The sequence below is a fragment of the Martes martes genome (genome assembly GCF_963455335.1).
Source record: "Martes martes genome assembly, chromosome: 8".
NCBI classification, from domain to species: Eukaryota; Metazoa; Chordata; class Mammalia; order Carnivora; family Mustelidae; genus Martes; species Martes martes.
In genome coordinates, this window is record NC_137895.1 from 36038678 (window position 1) to 36054672 (window position 15995).

Below are 15995 nucleotides of genomic sequence, written 5' to 3' on the forward strand. Positions count from 1 at the left end.
CTTCTGGGGTGCTGGGCTCGCTCAGTCAGTCAGAGCATGCAATTCTTGATCTTGGGGTTGTGAGTGTGAGCTCCATGTTGGATATAGAGATCACTTAAAAATTAAAAAAATCTTATGGGTGCCTATGTGGCTCAGTTGGTTAAGCATCAGCCTTCAGCTCAGGTCATGATCTCAGGATCCTGGGATCAAGCCCCAGAGAGCAGGAAGCCTGCTTCTTCCTCTCCTCCCCATTCATGCTCTCTCTGGCTATCTCTATCTCTCTCTCAAATTAATAAAATCTTTAAAAAGAAAAAAGTTTTTAAATCTTTAAAAACTACTCTTTTGGTTTCAACGCAAACTATAATCCTAAAAAAATCAGCTCAACTCTTTGGGTATGAATTCCTACTTCATAAAGTAAAAGAGATTATATTAGGAGGACTTTTCAAGATAAGAATCTTCCATCTCTAACATTCTATGATCCTAAAATAAAATATAATTTGAGAAGAGGACAAACCGAGATTCAATCAAGGGCTACAATGGATGTCAGAAAAAAGAAAAAGTTTTACTAAGTTCAGAGGAAAAAATACATTTTGACAGGAAAGGAGAAGAAATCTAACCTAAATATGACAATTTTAATTTAAAGGGTGTACTCTATTAATGGAATTAAGTTAACTGGGCATTAGCTGAGTATGCTGTTTCACTTCAGGTTAGCATAGTTAAGGCTACAAGATGAATTTTGACTGTGGTTGCTGAGAGACAAAGGAAAATGGACTTCATGAGAAAAAACCCAAAATTGTAGACAGGACAGAACTAAATGCAATCCTTGTTGAATGTCATCACTAAGACAAAATCTTATTTATAAAGAAATCATACTCACTTTGGTAAATAGAAAAAGACCTGACAGAATACAACCAAAGACTTTTGGGGCTTACAGCCTTCAGAAAAGACAGTGACTACAATGGACGGTAATATGAAACACCCACCATGTTGGGCATTTGGTCCAATATGCTGTACTTTTCACTGTCTAAGATCAATCCTCAAACTAATGCTTCTATTATGGCCATCTTATAGATAGGGAAGCTTCAGTTAAGTATTTTGCTGAAAGTCACTTATCTTAAGTGTCAAAGCCATAATGTGAACCTATCTGAATTCATACCATGGCGAATCTTCGCTTAACCCTAGCTACTGTCTCAAGAAGAAACTGAGGCCCACAGAAATAAAGTCATAACGGCTAGGAGCAATTTCAACAGTTATTTTGTGATGTGATCTCTTATTTCATGTCTTCAAATACCCTGCCAATTACAAAAGCCACCTAGCTGAAAGTTTATTTATTTATAAAATAATACTTAGGATCTCCTTTATGGTTCTATGAAATCAAAGAGAAAAATGAAAATATATTTTAAATAGTTTTTTTTTTAAGTTTACTTAGGCATTGCCACAAAAAAAAAAAAAAAAACAAAAAACCAGGATAAAATATAGAAAAATTTAAGTTCGGAAGCAAATTAATCAAACTTGTTATTTTTTGTTAATACACAAACGGGAAAATATGCTCATTGAGTTTCAGGATAAGTCGACTACTGGCATGTAGCATACAGAATAGAAGTTTCTCATAAAATGTTCAAAGGATGAGAAAATGCAAAGACCTAGAGAGTTTGGTTTTATTTTTTTAAAAAGCAACTGCAATGAATTGAGTTATGACACTAAAAAGAACATTCAAATATAGTTGTATTTTTTCACATACACTCCTTTATTGCTCCTAACCTCCAAATAAACTAGAAAACAGAATGGAAAAAGGAGAATATCTGTATATATAAACACAAGTGCCTGGTAGGGGGGTGGTCAGTGGTCATGAAAGTGTCACTGAATGAGCCCTGAGAAAAATGCATACTTACAGGCTGAATCTAGCCAGACATTATAATCCATCACTGATCCCTAAAGGGCACTAATAATATGTAAATGTGTGAATTAGAAGATGCATTCAAGGCTGTTGATAAGCTTGATAGGATAATCAGCACACGCTGACAGACTAATGAAACTGATGAACTGATAGGGCAGCTTATCTCCTGGGCCATTTTTTCTCTTGTCAAATGGAGGCTAATCAAAATGTATTAGGAGTTAAAGCAAATACTCGGAGGATTTCACCCATTTGATTAGGAGGTGAACTCACTCTGAGAAAATTATAGTTTCGTGAACAATTGAAACTACAAAATCTACTCAGCTGATAGACCCTCACCTAACATTAAACAGAAGGCAGCCACCATAATTACGGAAGAAATGTGGAATCTTAAATTATATTGGGATTCTCCCCTTGCAAATTGTTAGAGTGCTTTTCAGAGTCTGGATGAAATGACCTCTTTCTATAATGAAAAATAAGACAAAAGACTAAGCAATAACCCCAGGGACACACTTATCGTTGGCTGCCTGTGTGTGCTCAGCATCTGTGTAACCATATGAGAGTCAGATCCCAAGGTACCAGCTGAATTTTCAATCAAATTTATTTGCATAAAATAATTGAATGAATTTTCTGCACTCACTAACTATAGTGAGTACCACACTTCCTATTAACAATAAAGATGCCAGATGTAGTCCGTTGCCAAGGAGCTGAGTCCTTTCCTCATTTAAAGAAAGACATCTTACTTGATAATTCAGGAAAATTGGGAAGAAGGTCTTCCCATGCATTTGCCTTAAAAATAAAATCATAAATGAAAACCACTGTGCCTCCTTAGAGAAAGATAGAGAAAACAATCCTAATATTCATTTTGACATGAGTAACTATCCAGCATTAATACAGAAAAGTTAACTCAACTGACAAATCTATACACTAGGCACAAAGCTTTATGGACACATATGTCGGTGGATAAGTGGGCTGGGTAGATAGATTGATGATAAAATGCTGGAGAGTGAAAGCTGCTGCTTTAATTCTCAAGAGCATGATGGCAAAAGAACACTTAAATGAAGCCAGATTTTAACCTTTTCGTAATTATACCGAAGAGAAAAGAAACCACAACTAAAAATACCCCAGGCCCTTTTCCACATGAGTAAAAAATCCCTCCATTGCTGCATGGGCTAACCGGGACTGGGATTCCCTGACACATGAAATGAAAATATTGACCTTTGCCAAATTATGTTTTTTGTTTGTTTGTTTTTCTGTTTACGGACCTGTGCCTCATTCTATCTCTAAACGATTTCTGATTTTTTTCTTATTTAGGAAAAAGAGAAAGTGAGAATGTTTCCTAGCCATGCATTTTCTAGTTTGGGAAGGTTTGGGATTTTTTTGTGTGTGCTCAAGCCAAACAGCTACTATCAATTTTCTCAAAACACAGAATATAGAAGCATCAATTGCTGGGTCATAGGGTAGCTCTATTTTTAACTTTTTGAGGAACCTCCACACTGTTTTCCAAAGTGGCTGCATCAACTTGCATTCCCACCAACAGTGTAGAAGAGGGTTCCCCTTTCTTCACATCCTCTCCAACATTTGTTGTTTCTCGCCTTGTCAATTTCTGCCATTCTAACTAGTGTAAGGTGGTACCTCAATGTGGTTTTGATTTCAATTTCTCTGATGGCTAATGATGAATATTTTTTCATGTGTCTGTTAGCCATTTGTATGTCTTCTTTGGAGAAGTGTCTATTCATGTCTTCTGCCCAAGTTTTGACTTAATTATTTGTTTGTTGGGTGTTGAGTTTGAGAAATCAAAACCCACATTGAGATACCACCTTACTCCACTTAGGTGGGGGGGATGGGTGACCCTGGTGATGGGTATTAAGGAGGGCACGTATTGCATGGAGCACTGTGTATTACAGGCAAACAATGAATCATGGAACACTACATCAAAAACTAATGATGTACTGTACGGTGACTAACATAACATAATAAAATTTTTTAAAAGTTAGCTTTCAATAAGATATTATTTAAAAAAAGAAGCATCAAATAATCTGAAAGATTACATAGTCTCATTTATTTTATATGCAGAGAAGTAGTAAACAACTTAACCAAGTTTAATGAGAAAGGAAAAATCTGAGTTTGTGATTTGTGTTTTGGAGAAAAATATTTGATTTGAAGACAAAAGCAACTTTTTTTCCTCTCCTTTATGTGGAAATAGCAAAGCTAATCAATCAGCAGGGCATTTTAAACTGTAGGGATTCTTTTCCAAGAGTCACATACTGAATAGGCAGTTTTCTCAGTGGTGTCTACTATCAAACAGATATGGTAACAATTTACTATATAAGGCAGTCACAGAGCAATCACAGACGATAGGTAGATTATTTCATTAGAAATTCTAGATCCTGACCTCTTGCACCTAGAAAAATCCATGTCCTAACTTACATACTGACTAATAAGACAACTAAACTAATTATTCAATGTAGAAAAGGAATGATGATAGTAGCACATTTACTTTCTTCACATACGGTTCTTACTCTAAAATAATACTCTGAAAAACCTACTGTGATCCAAAACCTTATCAATGAAAACCATACAAGTTGGTTCAGTTATTCTCATCTTTTAAATCATGACTCTCTATTCTCTCTTCAAAATCATAACTCTCTAAATCATACCATGTATATTGGGGGAAACGTCTGATTAAGAAAATAACATGATCAAATATTATCATGAATTTGATAAACTATTAAGATATAAAACTTTATTCGCCATTTTCAATCTCTAGAGTCTAGCTAATACGCAATACCCAAATGGGTTTGTGAGTACCTTGCAACAACTCTAGGATCTGGCCAATTTGTTAAGAATCACTATGTTGATATGTTTTCATTAGCTCTTGTTAGAATACAAGTGCTTTGTCGGGGTGTCTGGCTGGCTCAGTCAGTAGAACATGCTACTCTTGATCTCTGGGACATGAGTTTGAGCCCCACACTGCGGGTAGAGTTTACTTAAGAAAAAATAATAATAATAATAAGGGGCACCTGGGTGGCTCAGTGGGTTAAAGCCTCTGCCTTCTGCTCAGGTTATGATCTCAGAGTCCTGGGATCAAGCCCTGCATCAGGCTCTCTGCTCAGCAGGGAGCCTGCTTCCCCCTGCCTCTCTGCCTACTTGTGATCTCTGTCAAATAAATAAACAAAATCTTTAAAAAAGAAAAAAAAAAAAAAGAAAGAAAAGAAAAGAAAAAGTGTGCTTTGTGAAAATTTGAATGTATATCACCCAACCGTGAATAAGTTTTTCTGTATGTGTGGATGAGGATTAAGGATATGAGTTATTAGAATTCTATTTACAGAAGCATAGATTTTAATTTCTTTTAATTTCTGAAATATGAGTTAAAGTATTACATTTCACTTACCCATCATGTTGTACAAGCTCTGTGGAGCAAACTGCCTCGGCATTTTCTGAATTGCTTCCTTGTATACACTAAGGGCATCCTAATTCAGGGAACAAAAAGAGACAAAGTACAGGGATATTCACTACAAATGAAATAATAACATCCTTCCAAAATCAAAACCTTTCATTGCTATTTCTAAATGGTTCATTAAAGGAAAATAATTGAGCTGTCTTTTGATGTCATACTACCCCAATTTCATGAATGAAAATATTCAACCCAGTTAGTGAAGAAGACCATATAAAATTTTTGTTGAACAAGCAGTCAAATGTTGCTGAAGCTTATTTATTTAAATATAAATTTTCCACTTCACATAGATGATTCAGCTTAAAAAAGAAAAAAACTAGTAAAAATCACATTTGGAAGTTACCCATAATCATCTAAAATCTATAGTTACTTCGAGCCAGACAACCAAATAGGATCTAAACAAAAGAGAAACTAATAGTCTTTTAGCTACTGAGATCTACTGAGATTATAAAATGAAATTATTTAAAAAACAGTATCTTTATCCTTATATTGCAGTCTTAATATATGGTATAAGAGTATGGGTTTGACAGAGAGAAAGGTAAGGAGGAACAATATTAAATGTTAGAGAAGAAACCCATGCAGGTTTGCTTCTTGTGAGGGAAAGACTACACACACCTCCCAGCTTCCTGTGCAACATCCCATCTCCATTACTCTTCTTCTTGCCCCAATTAAAAAAATAAAATTAATTTTCATTTTATTACTATTGTAAAAAGAATTAAAATAAATGGGTAGGATTAGTACCAAATCACTTCCTTAATACCCAAGTGTACAAACAATGTATTTGTTTAACACCAAACACTGGAAATTAGATAATAATAATAACTTGTCTTGGGTCATAAAATCAAACAGACTAATAAGCAAATAAGTTTGAGTCACAATGCATGTTACATCCCTTTCTAGAAGAGTCACAAGTGCTCTGAGAAATTCACAGCAAAGAAATCTTAAGTTTTGTTTAGCAGAGGTTCTTTTCCAAATGAATTTCACCATAAAACTATCTGAGTAAAAACTAATATTAACTTCTGAAGTGATCATAGTGTCTCTGCAATGAGATCTCAGGGTGGAAAATATGGAGACTCAGACCAACAACACCGGGGAAGGCAAAAGGCTGGGGTTTGGGCCTCACCTCATAGTGTCCCTGTTCATGATAGAGTTTGCCCAGGTTGTAGAGACAGCTGGTAACTGAGCTCTTATGTGCGTGAGGGTCCTTTAGGTTTTCATCAGGGATCTCAGAACACTTGAGGAACGTGCGTCGAGCTTCTTCTGTCTTTCCTTGGTTCATGAGAATAATACCGGTGTTTAAATATGCAGCTGAGGCGGGAAAGAAGGGGAAATATAAATGAGAAGATGACGTACCCTGTGACAACAATAAAGTTATTTTTATTCCAACTTAGTTTCTATGGATTAGTTTTGATTTTATGAGAAAATCAAGAAATAAATACTCAGGGAACAAATATATACGGGATCAACAATGCAGTAAGGACTACAGGTATCAGTGAAAACTATGTGGGTAGTCTTTGCCCTCGAAGAGCTCAAAATATTTTCAGAACTCTAGATGAATAAAAGTTTCATTATCTTAATATAGTAAAAAATGATAAATGGATTTTGAAACTTGATTAAATGGAGAGAGATGTAATTGTCAGAGGCTCATAATCTGATTGGTAAGTCTTCAGAAATAGAAATAACATGTTTTTTTCTCTCTGAGGCTGTAAGTCACCAAGATAATTTTCGTGGGTAATGAAGGGGGAAAAAAAAAGAGGTGCTTTCAAAGAACTTGAATTATTACTTACAAGCCAGGGTAGGCCTGCTTCCGATCGCCAATTTGTAATAATGTAATGCTTCCGCAAACCTGCTGTTCTCCTGTAGAAGTAACCCTCTGCATGAGGAAAATAGAAATTTGGAGAAGGACTGTATTACTACCCATAAAACCACAAATTTGTATTTTACATTTCAAAAATAAAAATGGTCAAAGGGACTGTAAAAATGCTGACCTGGTACTATAAAAACAAATTCTTAATAGAAGGAAATGATTCCTCAGGAGAGAAAATACTGGAGAGGTATCAACTACATTTATATTGCCTTAGAAAGTATTAAGAAGTATTTTCAAAGAGCGCTTTACCCCCAGTGAACTTTTCCCTTTCCAGCAGTTTTTCTCTCCCACTGGAATGACAAACCACCTGGATTTCTTCTTGGAGCAAGCACAGTTTTTCATCAGTTCATAAAGGAAACTTGTCTAAGGCAGTGACACACACACACACACACACACACACACACACACACACACATTTAAACATGAGAACATAAGGTGTCTCTCTCACTAACCACATTACTGAGGAAATACCGTGACTACCTCAAAAGGCAAAAGGTAAGCTGGGTCAACAGGATAAAGAGAGTCAGAATTTAATCAGATGCCATAAAGGAACAGAGAAAAGGATTGAAGGTTACCCACATTGTTATCTCCTTAGTTTCTGGATTCGGTCAAGTAAGTCCGAATTGTAGAACACTGGGCAAATCTCACTTCACGCTTGTGAGACACGTTTTTGCCTCCTGACCCTCAGACCCCCCCACCATGGGCCTCCTGAGGAAGCCCATCAGGCAGTGGCCACGGGGATTACCCATCATTCCAGACCCCACCCTTATGACCTAATCAGAATCAATTGTAGTCATATCCATGAAAATACAGTGTCAGGGAGCTGGACTAAGTTTAGAAAGCACTCTCAGAGGCTTTTTGGCTTATGCCTATTCTCTTGTAATCAGTGAGTATCTTATAGACATTTGGCACCTCTATCGGGCCTGAGTACTGCTCTTCTCAACCTCAAACTGCAGAGTGCACTTGCCAGCTGCTGAGGCCTTTGCAAAAGGAGCAGGCTCCTGATAAAAACTATCATTCTGGAGAATATTTTTAAAACACTCAGCTTAGTATTTAACGGGCAGCACTGAAAATATATCAAAGAAAATCATTTCAAAATTAAAGTTTGGGGGTGCCTGGGTGGCTCAGTGGGTTAAGCCTCTGCCTTCGGCTCAGGTCATGATCTCAGGGTCCTGGGATCAAGCCCCGCATCGGGCTCTCTGCTCGGCAGGGAGTCTGCTTTCCTCTTTCTCTCTGCCTGCCTCTCTGCCTACTTGCAATCTCTATCTCTCTGTCAAATAAATTAATTAAAAAAAATTAAAGTTTGCTCACTGATATCATTAGCAAAGATTAACTTGGTACTTCTTCCTTTTTTTTTTTTTTCTTTTCCTTCACTTTTGGGGGTAGAGGTGGTGGGCAGAGAGAATCTTGAGCAGGAACCATGCCCACCTTGTGAGCCTGATATGGGGCTCGATCCTACAACCCTGAGATCAGGACATGGGCCAAAATCCAAAGTAAGACGCTGAACTGACTAAGCCACCCAGGCACCCAAACCTCACTAACTCTAATAGTTGTTTAAAAGTCACCTGAATAGATCAAACATCACTTATGTAGATACATAAATATATATTTCTATAAAAAGTTTTGAGCAACAATTTTTTTTAAAGATTTTATTTATTTATTTTTCAGAGAGAGAGAGCAAGCACAGGCAGGCAGAGTGTCAGACAGAGGCAGAGGGAGAAGCAGGCTCCCCACTGAGCAAGGAGTCCGATGTGGGACTCAATCCCAGGACGCTGGGATCATGACCTCAGCGGAAGGCAGCCACTTAACCGACTGAACCATCCAGGCGTCCCTTGAGCAACAATTTGTTCATGAAATTGATATGTTTTATTGCTGAGTATTCTTTTTAGCTGCTAGAAACAAAGTTTCCTGCAGTACTCAAGAGTTTGTGAAAATGTTCAATTGTCTTTAAAAGTAGGTATATACCTGAAACTACTATAACACTGTATGTCAACTTTACTTCAATACTAATAAAAAAAATTTAACGGAGCAAAGGGATGCAATACTCTTTGTAAAGACCCGAGTCTCTTCTTAAAAAAAAGGTAAAACTGTTAAAGAGAAAGAAGACTCACATGCATTCCAAAAAAGGAATCGTTTTCTCCACAATAATAATTTTATTGATAAAACGCTGGATTTCCAGTTAACTAAGCTCATATGCATTATCTCATTTCAGAAACTTATCTACCACCGTAATTGCCTTTATGACTTTCCATTGAGATTCAGATAACAAGGTCCTTCTCCTTTGATACAAGGCTAATGGTACCAGAGGAGAAATACCATCAAGATATTTAATCCTATTTTTTCTACCTCCTTTAGGAATCAAAATCTTTCCATGAGCCCCTTTTTATGTAATATGTTCAATCTCTTTGTCCCTTACAGTTTCCTTTGCCTTAAAAATACAAAAAAATGTTCATGTGCCCCTTAGCACAGAAAGGAAGAAAAACCTCTACAACCTTTACTCTTTCCTATCTCCACCTCTACCATTTCTTCTTCTCAGATTTCCTTTCACAATAATCAATAGTATAAATGTCCACTGACTCAAATCCCATACACGTCCTAAATTCTGCTCCGGCTCTAAGTATCAACCCTCCCCAAATCATGGGCTTCTATGAATGGCCCACACAACTACAGTATTTGTGACACTGTAACTCCTCTTCCTTCCTGAAACTCTATGTCTTCTGCTTCTTGCAGACCAGTTTCCCCTAGTTCTCTTGACCTGGGACCATCCTACAAAGACTAAAAAATTGTCCCTTGAAGAGCATTCATACACTCCTTCACAAGAAGCTAGTGCTTCAGAGGGCTCTGTCTTCTCTTTACTTCATACACAGTCTCTGTATGACATCACACATTCATGTATAGATGGACTGTTCTCAATTCTGAAAGAGTGACGGCTCTCCTGACATCCAGATCTATTTTTGACAGCTTCCTGAGCTGCGTCAAACTCAGTGCTCACTGAAATTTCAAAATCAACACATCCAAAAATTGAAAACAGCATCTCCTGCTCGAGTAAATAAAAAGATAAACAAATGAAATAAATAAAATTAGAAAAAAAATCTCCTCAGCGATCAGGATTGTCATTTACTGCATTTACTAAAATCGGTAGCCTGGTTATCATTGTTGACCTTTCGCTCATACTCACAATTCCATGTTTTATAAAGTCCCCAAAGCCCACCGATGCTTCTTTCCATAACTCTTTATTCTGCCTCTCAAGGTTTAGCTTTATGGCTCTGTCAAAGCCCTCTGTATCTTTTATTGTCACCTAAATAACTGCAGCAGCCCACTAATTAGTCTCCACATAATTACATTTCTAAAGGGCAAATATGCTGTTAGGCTAGACAAATTAACATGAGGGGACGAGCACATATCTCTGACAGAGTGCCTAAAGACCATAAACTTTGCAAACTGATGAGTTCAGCCTCATGGGCTCCCCAACACAGATGTATTGTATTCCTGTCATTTCCCAATTCAAAAAAAATATAAAAAGAGAAAATGATAAATAGCATGATCACTGCACCTAGACAATCCTGTCCAGCCCGCCTGACTCTTTAGAGGAACTGAGTCCCATGGAGTCACGCAGCCGGCAAGTGTCCAGGATTATATATCACATGGTTCTTTGAATGTAAGAGCATCACCCCCTCCATTATTGGAATAAAGTTAACAGTGGAGTGGTCCAAGTTAGAGGGCTGCCAGGGCTGATTTCTCAGGGCTAGAGATATTAACTAAGCATCAACTATGCCCTCATGTGCACGCTGCAAATATGAACAAGACAGAGATGCACACGCCTGTGGGTGCACAATCTATAGGGGAGACAAATAAGAAAATTAATGGTGTGGGAAATTACTCTGCTAGAGGATGGGGGACCAATGCTGACCCAGCTCACGAATGGACAAGTGAAAGTTCACAGAGTCCAAGTGACACTGGCAGAGGCTTGGGATAAGTGACACTTAGTCAATGGGAGAAAGTGTTATCAGCTCCATGTTACACGGGAAGAAAAGAGGTTCAGAAAATTTACCCACTAACTCTAGGTTTTATGACTAATACGAGGCAAAATGAGGACTGGAACACAGTTTCACTGAGAATAAATCCCCTGCTCTTTCTAGAAGGAAAGGAGTAAAGAAAAAATAATTCCATTTGAGGCACATGCATAGGAACTTGTTCTCCTTTCACTCTAGGATGCTCCGATTTTGTAAAATGCTAACTTGCATCGATGCTCTAAAAGAGAATGGAACATGGTTCCGGTAGATCAGGATGAATGTCGGTAAGTTCTAGCACTCTTAACACCCAAGCTTCTGTGACTGACTTTTGCCACATTTACAGAACCCATTCTTTATTTACTGAAGAGAGGACAGAGGAATAGAACCCCTTAACACTGAAATACTTACGGTAATAATAACAAAACTTAAACTTACTTGATACAGTGTGTCAAGAACATTGCATAAAATTCATTTATTACTCACCATAAAGAAGGCTATTATAAAGAAGGCTATTATTACTAGCCCCATTTTACAGACAATGAGCCTCAGACAAGAAAAGTTCAGCAACATGCCAAAGGTCACACAACTGGCAAGAAGTGTGTTATAACAGAAGCCCAGCTATCAGATTATAAGAGGCCACACTGTAATAAATCGTTCACACCAAAGGCTTTTCCAGAACTTTAAAATTGAGGACAGGGTTTGTTTACATGCTGGTAATGTCAATAAAATCTTCTGGATTCCATGTATATTAAAAATAAAAGTACACTTTAGGGGCACCTGGGTGGCTCAGTGGGTTAAAGCCTCTGCCTTAGGCTCAGGTCATGATCCCAGGGTCCTGGGATCGAGCCCCGCATCGGGCTCTCTGCCCAGGGGGAGCCTGCTTCCTCTTCTCTCTCTCTGCCTGCCTTTCTGCCTACTTGTGATCTCTGTCAAATAAATAAATAAAATCTTTAAAAATAAATAAATAAAAATACACTTTAATATACCATCAAGCCACAATCTAATGAGAAATCATTTTATTCATATTACATGAAGTTGATTTATAATTAATGAAACTAACTCCATTAATGTAAAGTTGAAGTGACTGCTGAGAAAGAAATGGAAAAAACAAGCTTACTGATCTCTGACTAATAAGTGGTGGGGTCACTTTTATATATCTGCATGTGGAAGTGGATATATTATACTATTTTTTAATAGAAGAAAATATTTAACTTTTCATATTTCTTCCCCTGTGATTTATCCTTGAGAAACAATGAAAACTAAGCACCCAGTGAAGAATACAAATTGGGGAAGCAGAGAGAATAAATACTGTTTTAGTCAAAGGAAGAAAGCACATCTGGGTCTATAAAGTATTATTCACTCTAACAGTTAAATTTTAGAACACAGTATTTAAAAAAAAAAAAAGCCACACACACATAAAACAACAAAATACCCTCCCTTATATCCTTTCAACTATTTTTAATCTGATTTTGATCACATATATAAGAATTACCACTGAGTATGTAGAATTTTTTTCCTCTGTGAAAGTTTTGCCCATCTTTATGCCAGTCTCCCCTAACAATGCTGTCTTTGTCTAAAATGTTATTTTTAAAGAATCACAATAACCTAGACACTTGATACATGAAAACCAGTCAAATCCATGATAACAGTGGGTTGGACAGAGTTAAATGCAAACATTAAATGTAAATAGGCATATAAACCCCTAGCTAATTCTAAATATTGACAGAGACAGACGGGGAACATTTATTAAGCGCTGTGTTTCTCATTCAGTGATGACTTTTGTCCTCCCCATCCTGTACCCGAGGGAATATTGGCAATGTCTGGAGACATTTAAGTTGTCATATCTGGGTGAATTCTACTGGCATCTAGTGGGTAGAGGCCAGGGATGCTGCTAAATATGTAAACATGTTAGAAGACATAAGACAGCCCCAAAATAAAGAATTTTCTGGTCCCAAATACCAATAGTGTTGGAGTTAAGATACCACATTTTGTATCTCGAATGTACTAACAGCAACACATTTCTTCAAACCTTATCTCTATGTCCCTGCCAATCACATACATGAACTCTGCAAAGAATATAGAAAATAATTAATCAAGCTACAGGAATTAAATTATGCTACAATAAAAATCTAATTTATCATCATTTCTACTTTTTTCATTACAAAAAGGCAAAAGGGACTGGTCGCCTGGGTGGCTCCAGTGGGTTAAGCCTCTGCCTTCAGCTCAGGACATGGTCTCAGGGTCCTGGGATTGAGCCCCGCATCAGGCTCTCTGCTTAGCAAGGAGCCTGCTACCCCACCTCTCTCTCTCTGCCAGACACTCTGCCTACCTGTGATCTCTCTCTCTCTGTCAAATAAATAAATAAAGTCTTTTAAAAAAATAAATAAATAAAGGGACAAGGGAGGAGCAACATGGCCGAGGAGTAGGAGACCTAAATTTCATCTGGTCCCAGGAATTCAGGTAGATAGCTATCAAACCAATCTGACCACCTACAAACTCAATAGGAGATTGAAGAGAAAATGAGCAACAACTCTAGGAACAGAAAACCAACCACTTGTGGGAAGGTAGGATGTGTGCAGAAGTGAATCCGAGGTGATATACGGGAAGATAGACTGCAGGGGGAAAGGCTGGCTTCTGGCAAGTGGTAGAGTAGCAGAGCACAACATTGGAACTTTAAGAAGTCTGCTCCACTGGGGGACTTCACTCCTGGCTAAGTAGGGGGTGGAGACCTCTCAGAGACAGTGTAGTCTCAGGACCCTCAGGGTCACAGAAAGACCAGGGGTGTCTGACTGCAGCAGAGCCCCCAGGTATCAGAGCATGGAACCCGGCTGCAGAGACAGAGCCAAGGAGTGGGCTCTCAGCTTGGGGTTACCTTAAACCTTGATCCAAGGCACAGGTGGACCACTGCTTTTTGCACAGGGACCCCACAAATGGCAGACTGGGGAGACATCCTCCTTCCTCTTCCAGGAGGAGTGGTGTGGAGCACACTGGAGACTCTAAATGGGGCCATGCACCAGAGACAGAAACACTTGGTCACAGGCTGGGTGAGCTCAGAGTACAACCAGAGACCAGGGAGACGGAATGGATTGACTGCTTTCCTCTCAGGGTGCACTGAGGAGTGGGGCCCTGAGCTCTTGGCTCCTAGAGGACGGGAGACTGGAAAGCTGCCATCTTCATTTTCTGCCAAAGCTGTACATAAAGCGTTTAGGGAAGAAAAAACTACAGAGAGTAAAACCAAGTGGATTACTTAGCCTGGCCCCTGGCAAGGTCAGTACAATTCCATCTTCAGCAAAGACATTTGGGAATCACTGTAACAGGGCCCACCCCAGAAGATTAACAAGAACATCCAGCCAGAACTAAGTTCACCAATCAACGAGAACTGTGGAACTCTAGAGCTAGGGGAAAGCAACATACAGAATTCATGGCTTTTTTCCCAGGATTCTTTAAGTCTTTCAACATTAAATTTTTTTAATTTCCTTTTTTTTCTTAATTCTATTTTTTTTAAATTTTTCCTCTTTCCTATTTTAAACTTTTTAACTATCTTATCAATACTTTTTAAAAAAATCTTTTAAAAATTTTCATTGTTATATTCTGTAACTTCATTGTATTTAACTTATTTTTGTATGGATATAGTTTTTTTTAATCTTTAAAATTTGGGGTTAAAGTTTCTTCTAACAGGTCAAAATATACCCTAAATCTAGCACATGACTTTGGTCCAGTCTCCAGCCTGATCACAATCTTTCTACTTTTTTCTTCTTTTTTGACCAATTTCTTTTCTTATCAATTTCTTTTTTAGAATCCTTTTTTTAAAATTTCATCTTTACATTCATATTCATCCCTTCATCATGTCTACCCTTATTTTTGTATATATATAAGATGTTCTTTTTAAAAAATTTTGGATTGCAGCTTATTCTAACAGACAAAATACACCAGAATCAAGAGTGTGGCTCTATTCTATTCACCAATCTAACATATATACATATATACATATACATATATATATATGTATATGTATATATATATGTATATAGATATAGATATGTCTATATCTATATCTATATATCTATATCTATATCTATCTATATCTATATCTGTATCTATATCTATATTTATCTATATCTATCTATCTATATATATACACACACACAATTTTTTCCTCTTTTCTTCTCTCCACAGTTTCGGGTCTCTTGCAATTTGGTTAGTGTACATTTTTCTGGGGCCATTGTTACCCATTTAGTATTTTATTCTTTCATTCATCTATTCTTATCTGGATAAACTGACAAAGCAGAAAAACTTCACCACAAAAAAAAAAAAAAAAAAAAAGATCAAGAGGCAGTATCGACAACTAGGGACCTAATCAATACAGACATTAGTAAGATATCAGAAGTAGAATTCAGAATGAAGATTATCAAGGTGCTAGCTGGGCTCAAAAAAAGCATGCAAGATACTAGAAAATCCCTTTCTGGAGAAATAATAGAACCAAAATCTAACCAAGTTGAAATAAAAAAAACTATTAATGAGGTGCAATAAAAAATGGAGGCACGTACTGTTAGGATAAATGAGGCAGAAGAGAATTAGTGATACAGAAGATCAAGTGATGGAGACTAAAGAAGCTGAGCAAAAGAGAGAAAAACAACTACTGGACCATGAGGGGAGAATTTGAGAGATAAGTGATAGAATAAGATGAATCAATATTAGAATAATTGGGATCCCAGAAGAAGAACGAGAGAGAGGGATAGAAGGTATATTGGAGCAAATTATAGTAGAGAATGTCCTTATATGGCA

General features: G+C 37.3%; 1 protein-coding gene across 2 annotated transcripts in view; it reads right to left on the reverse strand.

Annotated features, from left to right (window-relative positions):
• The window catches only part of TMTC2 (transmembrane O-mannosyltransferase targeting cadherins 2), a gene marked incomplete at its 5' end in the record, with an annotated part of 430973 nt that overhangs the window by 148439 nt on the left and 266539 nt on the right, over nt 1–15995 (reverse strand). For both annotated transcript variants that reach the window (XM_080811368.1, XM_080811367.1), the window contains 3 exons: nt 5268–5346; nt 6454–6638; nt 7118–7203. In XM_080811368.1, the coding sequence (XP_080667494.1) occupies nt 5268–5346; nt 6454–6638; nt 7118–7203 (350 nt within the window). The remainder of the gene's footprint in view (nt 1–5267; nt 5347–6453; nt 6639–7117; nt 7204–15995) is intronic.